Source organism: Morus notabilis, unplaced genomic scaffold, assembly GCF_000414095.1.
Source record: "Morus notabilis unplaced genomic scaffold, ASM41409v2 Scaffold5, whole genome shotgun sequence".
NCBI lineage: Eukaryota > Viridiplantae > Streptophyta > Magnoliopsida > Rosales > Moraceae > Morus > Morus notabilis.
In genome coordinates, this window is record NW_010363077.1 from 45,854 (window position 1) to 62,981 (window position 17,128).

Genomic DNA, 17,128 nt, shown 5'->3' on the forward strand with positions numbered 1-17,128 from the left:
CTGCTGGACCAACGAGTTGTCAGTGAAACCCACCAACGTTGAATGTCGAAGCTATTATTAGGCTTTGATTTTGAAATTCAGTATCGTTCCGGACTTGAGAATAAGGCCGCGGATGCCCTCTCCCGCCTCCCCACATTTGTGGAACTCCTGTTGCTGTTAGCACCTTTTGAGCTCGACTCGAAGGAGCTTCACCGCCACAATGCCGAGGATGCTAAGCTCTCGCGCATTATTGCGGACCTCCAAGCCGATTCAGGGGCTCATCCGGGGTTCACCTTGCAGCAAGGACGTCTCATGAGAGAGGGTCGAGTCGTGGTCTCGTGCGATTCTTGGCTGGTGACCGACTTGTGACACACCTATCATGACGGGGTGGCTGGAGGACATTCAGGTGTGCTCAAGACCTACCGACGTTTGACAGCTGATTGGTATTGGTTTGGGATGAAAAAGGATGTCGAGGCCTGTCGCAAAGTGCCCAATTTGTCAGCTAAACAAATACGAGACCTTGGCTCCCGAGGGATTGCTGCAGCTCCTGCCCCTTCCAGACAAAGTGTGAGATGATCTCTCAATGGATTTCATTGAAGGGCTGCCCAAGTCAGCAAGATTCGATGCCATCCTGGTCGTCGTCGACCGCTTGAGCAAGTATGCCCATTTCATTCTGCTCAAGCATCCATTCACTGCAACGACGGTGGCAGATGAGTTCCTTCGTGGCGTGGTAAGGCTACACGGAATTCCCCGCACTATTGTTTCCGATCGCGACAAGATTTTTTGGAGTAAATTTTGGATGGAGTTGTTCAAGCATCAAGGCTCTACCTTGACTCGGAGCGCGGCCTATCACACTCAAACGGACGGGCAAACCGAAGTGGTCAATCGGTGCCTTGAGACCTACCTATGGTGTTTCTCATCAGATGCACCTCGGCAGTGGTCAAAATGGCTTCCTTGGGCTAAATATTGGTACAATACCTCCTTTCACACCGCCACACAAATGACCCCTTTTCGCGCCGTCTACGGCCGTGACTCCCCTCCTCTGGTGCGATATGGACTGGGATTGTCCCCTGTGTCCACTGTAGATTACCAATTGGCAGAGCGGGATGCCACCCTTGACCTTCTGAAGCAGCAACTGTAGCGGGCGCAGCAGAAGATGAAGGCGCGGGCGGATGGTTCTCGCCGCGATGTTTCCTTTGAGGTGGGCAACTTGGTGTATCTCAAGCTCCGTCCCTACCGACAGAAATCGCTGGCACAACATCGCAATGAGAAGCTTGCGCCTCGCTTCTATGGTCCATTTGAAGTGCTTGCCAAGGTCGGCTAGGTCGCCTACCAATTGAAGCTCCCAGAGTCGGCTGCCATCCATCCTGTTTTTCATGTGCTGCAACTGCGACGTGCCATGGGCTCTATTATTCCGGATGATGCTTTACCGCCATAACTCACTCCAGATATGGAGCTCCAGGTTCGGCTGTCCGCACTGCGAGGAGTTTGCCAAGCGTCTTGCGGTTCCATGTCGGAGTTAGAGGTCTTCATCCATTGGGATGTGCTGCCCGACCATGAGGATAGCTGGGAGAGTTTCGACCGCATACAAGCAGCCTTCCCAGATTTCCACCTTGCGGACAAGGTGAGTCTTTGGGCTGGGGGTATTGATGGGGCTCTTGGACCCCCATTACGTTTCACCTATGCTAGAAGAAGGCCTAGAAGAGTTCGTGTTGATGTGGCAGCAAGGGATGAGGTGGAGGCTGGTGAGGTGGAATCTGTGAGAGGAGGAAAAGGTGTTGTGGAAAAGAATAAATGATTATATTTTATTAATCGCATTTACAAAAGCCTCTAATGGGCTATATATACACGGATAATGGATAAGAAGATAAGAGGAGATAGAGACTTCCTAGAAGAGATATCCTAATATCCTAACTTCCTGTTATCCGAATCCCTAAATTCTAGGGATTAAGAGGACGTTTGGTTGGAGGATTCAAACTATGTGATTTGAACCATTTTTAATTTATGTGAATTTTTTGTGAGAGAAAATACTGTAGCGAACCACGAATCATGATTTGAATCAGGGAACGAATCCCTCTACCAAACATCCTCTAAGTGTTTTATCCAATTCCTAAAGTGTTTATCCCATCTCTAGCACATATTTCCCACACTCCCCCTCAAGCTGGTGAATAGGTGTCCCTCATTCCCAACTTGGTAGTAATTTCTTGGAAGGTAGCACTATTGAGTCCTGTTGTAAAAACGTTTGCTAGTTGACTCTTTGTGGAGACGTATGGTGTGCAGATCAACCCACTTTCTAGTTTTCCTTGATGAAGTGCATGTCTATCTCAACATGTTTAGTTCGGTCATGTTGCACCGGATTATGTGCAATACTGATTGTTGATTTATTATCGCAGTAGAGTCTCATTGGTCCACTCCATTTAATCTTCAAGTCTTCCACTATAATTTTCAGCCACAACAACTCACAGACACGCTGTGCCATTGCTCTAACCTCTGCCTCTGCACTTGATCGGGCTACAACATTTTGCCTTTTACTTCTCCATGTTACCAAGTTGCCTCCAAGGAATGTGCAATAACCTGAAATAGACCTCCGATCCATGGGAGAACCTACATAATCTGCGTCTGTATACGCTTCAAGAACGAGCTCAGTGTCTCTTTTGAACATGATCCCCTTCCCGGGATTAGCTTTCAGATAATGGAGCACTCGGTAGGCAACTTAAAGGTGAATTTCCTTGGGATTATGCATGAACTGGCTGATGACGCTTACTGAATATGCTATATCTAGCCGAGTGTGAGTAGGGTAGATGAGCTTCCCAACTAACCTTTGATACATTTCTCTGTCTACTGCTCGATCTTCAATAGCTTCTCCAAGCTTATGATTTGCCTCTATAAGTGTTGCGGCCGGCTTGCTTGCGAGCATTCCGGTTTCTCTGATCGGTGACATACTTTTGTTATGAGATGAATGTGCCTTGTCTGGAATGCGCGACCTCAATCCCAAGAAAGTATTTCAACCTCCCCAAATCTTTAATCTCAAATTCTTTGATTAAACATTATTTTAGGACTTGCTGCTCCTTATCATTCCCGGTTACAATAATGTCGTCTACATAGACTACTGTGACTCCCCCTGACTCTGAGTGCTTGATGAAGAGGGTGTGGTCTCCCTAACTTTGCTTGTATCCAGTGGCTAAGATTACCTTGGTAAACCTTCCAAAAGAGGCACGGGGTGATTGTTTCAATCTATACAAAGCTTTCCTTAACTTGCATACTTTGTCCATTTCAACTCCTTCAAACCCGGGTGGGATGCTCATAGAGATTTCCTCTTCTAAGTCCCCATGAAGGAAGGCATTCTTCACATCGTAGTGTTGTAAGTTTCAATTAAAACTGACAGCTAGTGATAGTAAGATCCTGACGGTGTTCATCTTTGCAACTGGCGCGAAGGTCTCTTGACTTGCCTTTGCCAAATCTCACACTATCAAGGGCCGGATTTGTAGGTGGGTTTACAGGAGGCTCAGGATTTGAATTTTCAGTGGGCTCGGTGGGAGGAACATTTTCAGTAGGCTCGGTAGAAACATCCATGGGACTAGGCTGTCTTGACACAGGAAGTGGGGAAGATGGCAGATCAAGAAGCAAAAAATCTGCCTTATCCTTATCTTCCATTATTGAATTCTCCCCCTGAAGATAAGGAACAATGAAATAGGATTCTTGTTCATGGAAGGTCACATCAGCTGAGATATAGAACCTTTTTGATGGGGAATAATAGCACTTGGATCTAATTTTTCCCGATTCTGACAATGAACATGAACAAATGCCACACACCCAAATATGCGAGGAACAAGATTATTTGTGGTGTGTAGGTTTGGATAGAACTTGGAAAGGACATCCATTGGACTTTTAAATCCTAGGACTCTAGAAGGCAAACGATTTATGATATGGGCGGCTGTAAGAACCGCTTCTCCCCAAAAAGATTTAGGCACATTTTTTTTGAAACAAGAAGGATCTTGTTGAATCGAGGAGATGACCATTTTTCCGTTATGCTACTCCATTTTGTTGTGGAGTGCTCACATAAAAGGACTCATGTACTATTCCTGTTTTCTGGAAGTATGGAGTTAGGACTTGATTGAAATAGTCCTTAGCATTATCTGACCTAAATCTTTTGATATTGACCCCAAATTGAGTCTTTATCATAGAACAAAAATTTGGAAGAATAGTGCTAACATCGGATTTCTGTTTAAGCAAAAAGATCCAGGTAACTCGAGTATAATCATCAATGAACGACAAACTATTTAGCTCCATTTACATTGGAAATAGTGGAAGGGCCCCAAATATCACTGTGAATAAGATCAAAAGGAATGGAACTTCTTTTATTACTAATTGGAAAAGATACACGTTTGTGTTTAGCAAGTTCACACACTTCACAATGAAAATGTTCAACCTCTAGACCCTTAAATAAAGAAGGAAACAAAAGTTTAATAATCCTAAATGATGCATGTCCAAGTCTGCAATGATGAAGTCAGACTTTTTCTTTATTGGATGAAAAAGACTCTGAGACAGGAGAATGAGATGTTATGCCCTTGGTAGTGTTGGATTGACTTGGTGTTTCGAGATAGTAGAGCCCATCCCGTTCTCTAGCATGTCCAATCGTCCTCCCCGAATCCTTATCCTAAAATATACAATAACTATGATTAAAAATCACTTTACAGTGCAAATCTTTAGTGAGCTTTTGGATGGAAACAAGATTTGTGGTTAGCCTAGGGACGTGAAGAACATTTTTTAACAACAGCGACGGGCTTATCTTGACATCACCTATGCCTACCACAGGAGTTAATGATCCATCGGTTGTGACTATTTTCCTATTACTTGGACACGGGGTATATGAGGAAATTTTTTTTGATGAATGGGTCATATGGTCGGTAGCTCTCGAGTCAATATCCAGGAGCTGGTAAAGGCTATATCTGAGACATTTAATCCAATGGAGAAGGGAAGTTTACTTGAATACGCTAGTGAACAAGTACCTGATGGTTTTTCAAGATTGCCAATAAGTGATCTCACCCTATCAATTTCTTCTTGGCTGAGATTTCCCATCTCTTGTGATGTCCCTCCATGCGGCTGCACTGCTACAATCTGGGCTCGTCCATTGTTCCTCGGTTGCTCTCCTTTTTGTCCCCACTCGCGGCTTGGTGGTTTTCCATGCAATTTCCAACACCGCTCACGAGTATGACGTGCCTTCTTGCAGTAGGTACACCATAGTGTCTTTGTAGTCACGGTTTTGGGTCTTTGGCTGGCTGATCCTCCCATTCTCGACCGCCGGCACTTTTCAGCATTTGTGGCTGTCTTATTGCTGTTACTAGCAACTAAAGCCGAACTGTCAGTCCCCTTTGGTTTAAGCATCAATTCCCTTCTACTTTTTTTCTCCTCGGATGAGTGCCACCACTTCATTGAAACTTGGAACTTCCTGTTTGCCAAGAATCTGAATTCTAACTAAATCAAATTCTGGATCGAGTCCAATAAGAAAATCATAAACTCTATCTTGTTCAATAAACTCCTTCAAAATTGTTGCATCATCGAGACACTTGGTCTTAATCACCCTTTAATGATCAAGTTCTTGCCACAGAGCCTTCATTTGATTGGCATATTCAGTGACAATCCTATCTCCTTGTTTTGCAGCGATTGTCTTAACTTTGACTTTGTAGACTTGGGCAGCATCCTTTGCCTTGGAGTACGTTTCTTGAATTGCATCCCATACATCCTTGGCAGTGGCCAAGAACATACATGTATCGCTAATCTCTGGATTCATGGAGTTCCATGGCCATGCCATGATCATCGAATCCGCCTCATCCCACGCTCCAAATTGTGGATCTTCTGGTTTTGGCCCGGTCCCTAAGATGTGGCTGATTTTTCCTTTCCAGTTTAGCACAGTCCGGACAAGTTGGGACCATTTAAGATAGTTTTTTCCATTCAGCCTATATGCGGCATGAATGTTCTGCAATTCCCTAGCTTGAGGCCTAACGATTTCTGCATTCTCCGATTGTATCGTAGCTGTTGTTTCTGCCACCTTCGACATCCTCAATCAAAGCAAGCAGTCCCAAGGCAATTAAGGCCGGTTGAGTCAAGTAAAATATAAGCGATGAAGGTTGATACAATTCAGGCACTCTCTTACGAAAGCTTCCTGGCAGCAGTGGCGGCAGGGCAGGAAACAAGGGGGCAGTCCGTACAAATCCGTACAGTTATGTACAGCTCGTACAATTCCGTAGTTTTAGAAAACTCCTCGGCAACAGGACAAAAAAAGAAAAGAGAACCCTGCGATGAAGGCTAGGGTTTCCGTTCCCAGAAAAAGAGCCTAAGGCTCTCTGATACCATGTGGAAATTTGAGAGGAAAAATTGAAGGAATTGTATATTACATGACAATTACAACCGGTTTATATACAGGAGCCCTAGCCTATAGAAATGGCAATCACATCCCATAATATGTGGGATATCACACTAAAAAAGGAAACTAACCAAATCAACCTAATTCTAGGGAAACTAACTATTATATTCAAACTTTCCTAATTTAGTCTATACACGTGTAAAACACATTGTTCCACACTAACGGGAAATTGAAGCTCAAATTAATGGGAAATTGTGTATTATATTAGGTGAGCACCTAATTAACGCTCATGAACTTAACAAAGTGTGAAGAGCTTAGGTTTGAAAAATATTGAGATTTAAGATAAGTAAAGTCCTCACCTGCAACACAAGTGAAGTCTAACTTGAGTGCGCATTATTGTGTGAACTTGCCTATGTAAATGCTATTAATTTCTCTTAAGTTGTCGTTTATGGATTTCTTAAATGCACACCATAGGATGCATGTTATGTCGCTTTCAAATACTATTACATTATGAACTTTGAGATCACATGCAAACCTTGTTTATGATTATGGATATCCTTGTATGTGTGTATAACTTGTTCCTATAATTTGAACCATGATATATGATATGTGAATATGACTTTGCGTTATTTATGATGTTAATATAGTTCTAATTACATTGAAGATGACCTTATGAATTATGTTACATGAAATGCCTAATTTCTATGAATTTGGTTTGTTGTGTTTGAACAAGAGTTGATGCTTATAGTATTTAGGATAAACATTGGCATGGTAGGATGTGTATGATTTTTAGTTTCATTCTAGTGGTATTGGCGGTCCATTTGTGGACCTAAACCTTTATGATATGTTTTGTTATGAAATCCCAGGTTGTGATTACAGCAGTCGTCGTGGCTGTCGTGATTGAGATTTGAATACGAATGTTGAATTCCTTGAGTTTTGGCCTAGTAAGAAGGGATAAGCTCCGCATCAACCTACGTAATACTTTGTTTCTATAAGTGTGCCAATGGGCTGTTGACTTTGGTTTAAGAGATGTTGCGCACCCTTACATTTTATTTCAATCACTTTTACCTTTTTTGAGGACAAGTGTGATGAACGTTGGGAACTAATGGCATAATAGAATTAGAAATACAGTTATTTAATAATTGCCAAATATATACGTTCATAATGCACTTAATGCAATGATTATAAGACATTTTTGTTTCATGTCCCGTGCTTTGTCTTTTTATCCGTGATCCTTTCATATAATGTGATATTGGATGTTTTCGTTGTAGTAGATAAAAGAACAATTTTTATGCTGGAAAATTAGTGCTGTTATCCTTTAGTTTATCTCCTTTTTCTTTTATCCCTTTTTACAGGTCATCAGACATTTTGATGGTTGCAAGGCTGATCTGGTTGTGTGCGATGGTGCTCCTGATGGTGCGCTTAGTTGTTTTAAATTGCAGTGTATTACCTCTTTAGCAATAACTTCTACTTATGCTAACTTGCGTTTGTGCTGATCTATAGTTACTGGGCTTCATGACATGGATGAGTTCGTTCAATCACAACTCATACTAGCAGTAAGTTTTCTTGTTTCATACATTATACCAAGACCTGTTTTAGAATGGAACAAATTATTTTAATTCTGGAAGATAGTATTCCTTTTTAGGAATAGAAAAACATAGAATGCGCGTGTTTATTACTGTGACTCATTATTCAGTTTCTTTAACATAGATCTTCCATGTTACTAATACTATGTGGTGTATCCATTTTGTTTTAGTTGGCTTGCGGCAAGTTTCTATTGTCCCTGTCTATTTTGCTATTTCATATTTCGTTTTTACTGGTAGAAGACTAGAAGCTATAGATTGTAACTACAAAGCATATTGGATAAGTGACTACAAAGCATCAGCTCTCTAACCTAAAAATTATTCTGGAGTTCTATTGGATAAGTGATTCAAGGTCCTTTATGCTTATTATAAGCCGAAAATAGTTGGGATAAAATACTGACGTGGATGATCTTGCTTTACTTTTAAAGATTATTGACTTATAAGACGGTTAAAGAATGTTGCCCTCGTGATCTGAACCTAATTCCCCTTTATGTTTTGTTTCTTGGCGTGTATATATTTCTATGTACACTGTATTTTTTACTGAATATTTGTCAAGCTTATTGCTTATTTATTATTTTGTGGTTGTGGGTGCAATAGTTGTCAACAACGTTTTGAGTCTTGCTGAAGCAATATGAGATTGATAAAGTTGGTGGCTTTTTGATGCAGGGTTTAACAGTAGTTACTCATGTACTAAGAGAAGGTGGTCAATTTATTGCTAAAATATTTCGGGGAAAAGATACAAGTCTTCTATACTGTCAGGTAATTGAATTATTGCTGAAATTTCCAAATTTGTGTCCGAACTGAAAATAGATAATATGTGCAATGTTTTCAATATTAAGCTTGTGTATACCCCTCTTATAGCCTGGTTGTCTTTTTATAATTGCATACAAGGTTTTCAGGTTTATGTAGTTTTGATAGATCAGTATTCTCTGGACTTTTGAATTAGTAGGCAAGACTGTTCTGAGCCAAAGCTCATATTGTAGCAGAGTGTTCAGTTGATCATTTTCGGTGTTGTTAACATACCTTAGAAGTCTCATTTTATTTGTTTCTTTCAAGTTTTCCTCCTGAAAGGTTCAAGTGTTGTGTTGTTTGGAAAAGGCTCTATAGAGAACGATGACCATGATTACCTAGAATTCACTTCTTGATTTAGTTTCTTGTTGCAGCTGAAATTATTTTTCCCTACGGTGACTTTTGCAAAACCAAAAAGCAGCCGCAATTCCAGCATAGGTAACATACTGATTTCTTTTTCTTTTTCTCTACAGTTATATCCTTTGTTCTTTCAAGTTTTTTATGATTTCGGATCCAAAACATCTTGAATGGTTCTTTAAATTCCTAGCAAGGAATTTTGCCACCCCTTTACTGGGAAAATTGTCTGGCAAAGTTCCTGGCTCATTATGTTAAACTATTCTCCGTTAAGAAACCTTAGGCTGGGTCAGAATTGCCCGTTATAAATTATAATTCAGATTCCATGTTCAATATCCACCAGTTTGGTACAGAGGACATTGCTTCCATGGATTTTCTTAAAATTTCTAGGATGCCAGTGATATTGGTGACGTAGGATAGTCTACTTTCTATATTTATTCTTCTCCTTCCTCATCAGTTGGTTAGTGGTTGACTTGCTGTATTGAAAACTCTCTTATTTCATGTGTTATACAGAGGCATTTGCAGTTTGTGAGAATTATTCCCCTCCTGAAGGCTTTAACCCAAAAGATCTTCATCGCCTCCTAGAAAAGGTTGGAAGTCCCTCTGGAGGAGATGATTTAGGTAATACCGTCGTGCCCTAGCGAGTTTATAATCGGTATCTTTCAAGTACTAATTTCCTAAGCTTTATCTAGAACTTTATGTTATTTGGGTCATGAGCCCGAGGTTGAACCTTGGGATCTCCTGCATGATTACTGGTGGCTAACAGCTATGGTGACCCTTGGGGCTCAGCCCATCTCTTTTAAGTTCAATCTTGTGTTGGATCTTGGTTTTGTGCATTATTAGTTTTGAATTTCTGATTTTCAGAGGGTTGGTAAATAAATTCCTCCCTATTATCCAAACAACACCTTATGATTAATGTCATTACCTCTTTTGGTAACTTTTTGAGGCAGATTGTAGTAGTGCCTGGCTAGAAGGACCAAATAAGGTGTATATTCCGTTTCTAGCATGTGGGGACCTTAGTGGGTACGATTCCGACCGCTCATATCCGCTGCCCAAAGTTGCAGAAGGGACGTATCAGAGCTTGGATCCTGTACAGCCCCCAATTGCCCCTCCTTATAAGAGAGCTCTTGAGTTGAAGAAAGCTTCCAATCAGGGCATCCGAGAGCTTGAAAAGCTTTCATTAGATTCTTGATAATTCCATTTCTTTCATTCTTTTATAAAGGCCAGTAAATTTTAAATGATTGTATTGATTTACTACCGGATATGTCTTTATCCTATGATTGCTTTAGTACTTTTGAAAGAAACATTGCTCATTACATCCCTAGTGTTGCCAATTAAATCTTTTGATCATATTATGTAGTGTTTTGTGGCAGAGATTATTTATTCAGCTTTCAAATTATAGGCTTTCAAGATCAGCTAGGATAGAACAGTGGGATCTGCAATTATAAGTCTATTATTATGGTTCTTGTATTCTGATGCTAATTGTAGATTTTTAGCAAATTCGGCTATACAATTGGGTCAAAAGATTGGAACAAGGCATACATTGTTGTTTTCCTTACGCACGCACAAAAGGCTGTAGAATAATACCGTCACAAGATGAAAGATAAAATTATTGAGTCCGACATTTACGTGACAATTTTGTTGCGCTTGACACATTTATGATTGCATCATTCTAGATGATAAATAAGTTCTTGTTTTTGGTTTCTTATCTTTCTTATTATTTAATTTTTTATTTAGTTTTGGGTGAAAAAGAAAGTGAGAAATTGGCTAAGCCAACTGAGAGTGGTCCTGACAGTGACATTTCCTATGATTACAAGACATATGGTGGCACGACACTCCAGGGCCAGCCCAGCCTTGCTCAATATTCAAAAAGAACAGTCAGTATCTTTGAGTTGTCGGGTGGTGATATATCAAACAGGATCTTTTCTTTTCACATGTTTAAGAACCGTTATTTCTTGTTAACAATCTTTTTCTTTTCTTTCGTTCTTTCTTTGGGTACTTCTAAACATAAGTTCGTGCAAAATTATAAATTGTTAATGTCAGCTCATTTTATTTTATTCTTATGTTTTTGTCAATGGTTAAGCATTAATATGAAAGGAAGAACCTGCTTTGCGGTAATTAAAATCTTTGGTGAAACACTTTATGGAACTTCATTACCCAAATGGGTGAATCATATAGATATAGGTACCATAAGTACATAGGAGGATTATGAAAAACAAAGAAATAAACAGATGTATTTTTTACTTGCTTTCTAACATCATAAATCATAAACACAAATTTCCCTTTTCATATACATGACACCTACTAATCCACAAAACCCCTAAAGCTAGCAACTAGTAATTTGAAGAAACTGAATTTGTCCTCTTCAAAGAAGCAGAAGAATTCAAGAACTCAATACAATCTTCTAAGGCTTCAGCTCGATGAGAATCAATAGGATCTGATACTGAGCGACATCTTGTTAGATTGGAGGCCGAAACTTTACCTGATGACCTTCGCGTTGATACTAGACAAATTGCTCTTGCGACTTTAGCCTTAAGGCCGCGAAGAAATTCTATAGGGGAGTAGTATTTTGAGTCTTTGGGAAGCTTGAAACTCCACATTCTTGCGGCCACCCTTTTGTGCCCAGTACTAGTTTCCCTTGTTCGGATTGAAGCGCTGTGTTTGAGAAAGTCGCTCATCGGCTTGTCGTTGACATCGGGACTGAAACACACCCGTCTATCTTTCCTTGACATTTTTTTTTGGAAAATATTATTTGAGAGAAATTAACCCAATAATGAGATTTGGGATATATGATTAAGAAAATATTGGCAAGCCGTGTATTTCTGTTTGAGAGAATATATGGAAAGGCGAGGGTTTTGGAAATTGATGTTTATAAAAGAAGAGGCCGGGAAAATGTGAAAACACAGGAGAGGAAGGAAAATTTATATGGGAAGAGAAGACAGTTGGACCGGTGGTAGGGACTATTAATGATGAATTAATGTGTTGAAAAAGAGAAAAGAACGGAGGGATAAGAGAGAGAACTGTTTTCCTTACTGGGGAGAGAGAGAGAGAGAGAGAGAGAGAGATGGTATAATGTATATATAATATAGGCTGCAGGAGTGGTGTTATTGTAGAAAGTGTAAGCTTGTTTGACTGAATAGCAAAATAGTAAAGAATTTCGTTCACGCAATTACGTACAGGTACGTATTATTCGTATACGTGCATGAACCATGCATGCACAATATATGGCGTATTATACTCGTAATAATTCATCAATAAGTAATTTTTTTTTTATTTTGTAGCAATAGTATATTAAGGAAATATTTTATAAATTTTCATCTTTTATTTGTATTATGAAATCTCTTGATTTCAGTTTCGGGTAACTTTCCCGATCATGTAATTGTATTTGTAACACGATGCAGACACATTAGCGAATCAATTGTTAAACTGTTGCCTTCTCTTCTCTCTTATTTTCTTCTTTAGGAGGCGTTTTCGTTGGGAAACACTATACCACATCACAATTGAACAATCCGTATAGAAATTTGCTAGAATGTTTATATGTGACACTGAAAATAATACTATAAAAAAGAATATTTAATCACGCTCAACATTTATGTTATTTATGTTGCAATAAATTTTGTGCTTACCTCAAGCACTAGTACTGGACAGTGGGGGTATATTACGGAGATCAAGAGGAAAATTTTAACCGATCAGAAAAAGTTAATTTGAATAGGGAAATGCGTTTGGTCAAAAGGAAAAGAAAGTGTGGTGGAGCCACCAAGGGAAGAGAAGAAATAGCGGATGTAATACATGAGGTTTTAAAGAGAGACAAAAACCATTTGATACCCTTCTCATCAGGGCATCACTTTTTATGTTGTCGTTTAATTAGGTCCTACCCTCTCTCCTTTTTTTGGCCATCTTGCCAACTATATATTAATTCTGTTCAGAATCAAAATTCTCGAAATCATAGACCTGACTACTTCTGTTTTGGATCAAAGAAAGAGAGTATATGAAATAGAGAGAATCTGTTTGAATATGTTTGCGAGGGGCCGGTACGTGGGATTGGCGTGAATATTAGGGAATTCAACTTTTTTTTTTTTTTTTGGCCTTTGCTTTTGTTCGTCTCTTTTGCAGAAGAAATCGCTGTGAAAGATTCTGTATTCTGTAAGGGTTCTTTTTGACTAGAATGCTGCTCATTAAAAGCTTCTCAGTTCCCCATACTTGGAGTGCACTCTTGGTCAAGACCTTTTATATGGACTTTTCTTTTGTCCTCACGGTGGTGGAAGATCCTTCCAACGCAATACGTAGTTATAAAAAATAATAATTATTAAACGTAACATTAACGTTAGTGAATCATATAAAAATTATGATATTTCTCTCTAATATTGATGTTATGTTTAATAATTATCATGTTATATTTTTATAACTACATGTTATGTCGATGAGCGGTTCTTTTAAAAAAGACCAAAGAAAAAGCAGCATATATATATATATATATATACACACACACATACACATACATATACATATACTAGCTATAAGCGCTTGCATTTCTTACATTTTTCTTTTGAATGGAAAATCTAAAAATTTTCCTAATATTTAGTTGTACTTATTCATTCCTCTGTCAGAGTTTAGTTAAGGGAAAAAAAAAACTTTCATGGGGCATATATAAAAAGAAAAAAAAAAGGTAGTAAATTACTTTGAAAAGGTTGTATGATAAAAATGTTTAGGAAGGAATACCTTGAACAAAAAAAAAATTATTTGGAGAGAGCAATTAGGGAGAAACAACTGTGAGAGTTACTTTAAAAAAATGACTAAAAGAAAAAAATGTCTAAGCAATTGTGCATTTGACAAAATTTATTTTAACAAGAGTAAATTATAAAAGAAAAAAAAAAGTAGTAAAAAAGTGAGGAGGGAAAAAAAGGACCAAACGATATCAAGGACTAAAGATTAAAACAAAATACAAAAAACAGGCGAAAATAGAGGAAGATCCATTGGATAAAGAATTGTTGTTATATATATGTTGAAGATTAGTTATTTAGGTACATATAAAAAATATATTCGAGGTAGCTTTATCAAAAAAAAAGTTTAGATAGGAACATATATAAGAAGAAATTATTTGAACTGGATAATTAAAGAAAAAATAGTTATGAGATTTTATTAGAAAAGGGAAAAATAATACTGTATAGTGGAGAAATTGTAAGATAAATAAGGAGGAGAGAGAAAAAAACAAAAATTAGGGATTAAAGAAGTAAAGGAAAAAAAGGAAGAAAAAAAAAATCAGGAGCGTAAAAAAAATGTTTTACAAATAAAGGTTTAGGTGAGGAAGAAATTATTTGAACAGGATGATTAGGGAAAAAATATTTATAAGGATCACATTAAAAAGAAGGAGAAAAAAAATATATAGTGGGAAAAATGATCGGATTAAATAAACTGGAGAGAAAAAAAAATAAGTATGAGGAGGGACTAAAGAAGTAAAGAAAAAAAGAAAAGGACCCAAAGAAATAGAGGGAAGAAAATTAAAAAAATAAATCAAGAACGTTAAAAAAAAAAAAGTTTTGCCCACAAAAAACAGAGACGAAACATTTTGTTCCACTTAGGGGACGAAAAGTTTCGTCGCTAGCGGACAAAACCACGGAAGCGGCTATTTCCGCTTTTATATATGTATGGATATATACACATATACTTTTACATTTTACATTATGTATCTTTCGTGCGTGGTTAAGAAGACGTTTAGTTGATAGATTTAAAATTGTGATTTAGAATTATTCTTAATTTATGTGTATTTTTTATAAAAAAAAATTATAATGAATCACAAATTATAATTCAAATTATGGTATGAATTCTTAAACCAAACGCAGAGTGTTCATGCATAAATAAACTGCATATACATAAATTGAGTGCAAAATATGGAGATGGAGATAAAGTTATTTTTTCCTCGAACATAAAATAGTTTTTGGAAGGATGAATTTAAAAAGTCGGATATTTTGATGAGACGAAATGCACCATGAAATGACCTCTCACCGAAATAGGAAAATTGGGAAAGAAAAGAAAAGTTTAACTTAAAATACAATTATGAACTATTAATGGAATCAACCAATTTCAAGTGCATCCTTTCTAGTCATTGGACTTGATTGGTTATTTGAGAAGGAAAATGAAGCTTCAAACAGTGAATTTAAGAGGCTTATTTTATGATAACGATATAATAATGAACTTCCCAGGAGTCGTTTTTATGGTTCTGCTCTTCACACATATCACTCAAGGATAGATGTTGACTTTTGCCCATTTAATTGTTTTCCTATTTCAACTAAAAAAGGGGGCACGATTTGCGTTCAAGATCTCCATGAATTCTAAAGCAATTATGAAGACAAACATGTTACTTTTATCATTGCGCTTAGATTGATCATCTAATATAGAAATTGTTAATTACATTTCCACCCCCCGAGCTTGCACATTTTCCGAAATGCCATTTGATTTTGATTTTATTTTGTGAAAACAATGGTATGTATTAGTAAGAGAAATGCTAGCGTTGTCAAATTGTTCACGCAGAAAGTGATAAAAAAAGTAATGTTAGTATTTCTCGTATTAATAAATTACATTTTTTCAACTTACAGATCTTTTTTTTTTTTTTAGCATGATCATTCAATACATACAATTCAATAATTTTTCTACCCGTGACTCGTCACACATTCTACAATTTCTAACTTTAATTTGTAATGTTGGTGTCACCACTTAAAATTGGGGTCAGTGACAACTTAAAGTTTAATTAAAAATTTAGGAAATCTAAACATTCAAAAATAAAACATTCGTTCTTATAAAATTGGGGTCAACATACAATGCTTAGTAGAAAATTCATTACTCACTTTTTGATTTTCTTATTCTTATTACATTGAAAACCCTCAGAGTTAATACTAAAATTTCCTATATATATATATATATATGAGCATCAATTCTAATATTCGTTCTTATAAAATAAAACATTCTCATTACTCTAACTTGTTAGTCATGTATCGGGTTATTAACAATGTCTGTTGCTATAACGACCCGATTTTTGGACCGTTACAGATGGATTGATTTATCTAAAAGTCAACCATTGACTTGAATTTCCATGTTCTTTTATAAACGTTTCTCGTAATTAATATCAAAGCTTAAAAAAATTATAAATGAACTTATATTTTTTTTTTTTGTAAATTTAACGACGTAATTATAAAAAACCTTTAATTAATTTTACTTATTAATTATTAAATTTTTCCAGACATTTAACAGCTGCATCCCAAATGAGAGTCCTGTAGAATATTCCATCTACCGGTAGTGTTCTTAATATAGCATTTGATCTACCGGCAGTGTTTTCAATATAATATTCTATCTACTGATATTGTTTCCATTATAGTTCGACAGCACAACGTGTGATTAGTACTCGAACTTTGGATGGACCGCCCGTGACCACCCGAAAAGCTTGAGGATTTGCCTGAGCCTGAACCCGACCCGCCCGAGATTTTCGGGCCGCCCACCCGAGCCCGAATTTCACCTTGAATGGGCCGTGGGCTTGTATTCGGCGGCCCGAGCCCGGCCAGACGGCCCGAGCCCGCCCGAATTGCCCGAATTTTTTAAACTTTTTTTTTAATATTAAGTTATTTATATATATTAGTATTACAATTTATATATATATATTATATTTATATATATACTACAATTTGAAATGAACACACGAACTCGGGTTTTCGGGCAGAATTCGGGTAAAAATTCAAAAAATAGCCGTTTTCGGGTTTTCGGGCAATTCGGGCAACTCGGGTTTTTGGGCAATATTCGGGCAAAATTCAAAAAACTAGCCGTTTTCGGGTATTCAGGCACGTCGGGCAATTCGGGCCGGCGGGAAAAATTCGGGCAAAATTCAAAAAAATTCAAAAATTCGGGCTTCAGGTCAGGCAATTCGGGCACACCCAATTTTCGGGCAATTTTCGGGTCGGGCAGTTCGGGCTTGGTCGGAAAAATTCAAAAAAATCCCGGCGGATGGCGGTATACGGTGGTTAGACGGCGGCGGGCAAGGGTGGACATGTCAAATTCGGGCTGCCCGAGCCCG

At 37.9% G+C, this 17,128-nt stretch overlaps 1 protein-coding gene across 1 annotated transcript in view; it reads left to right on the plus strand.

Annotated features, from left to right (window-relative positions):
* LOC21406352 (putative tRNA (cytidine(32)/guanosine(34)-2'-O)-methyltransferase) overlaps positions 1-10,686 on the plus strand; it is a 34,806-nt gene extending 24,120 nt beyond the window's left edge. The window contains exons 7-12 of the mRNA XM_024169179.1: positions 7,699-7,759; positions 7,847-7,899; positions 8,593-8,685; positions 9,090-9,153; positions 9,583-9,690; positions 10,020-10,686. Coding sequence (XP_024024947.1) covers positions 7,699-7,759; positions 7,847-7,899; positions 8,593-8,685; positions 9,090-9,153; positions 9,583-9,690; positions 10,020-10,261 — 621 coding nt within the window. The 3' untranslated portion in view covers positions 10,262-10,686. The remainder of the gene's footprint in view (positions 1-7,698; positions 7,760-7,846; positions 7,900-8,592; positions 8,686-9,089; positions 9,154-9,582; positions 9,691-10,019) is intronic.
* Positions 10,687-17,128: the final 6,442 nt, after the last annotated feature.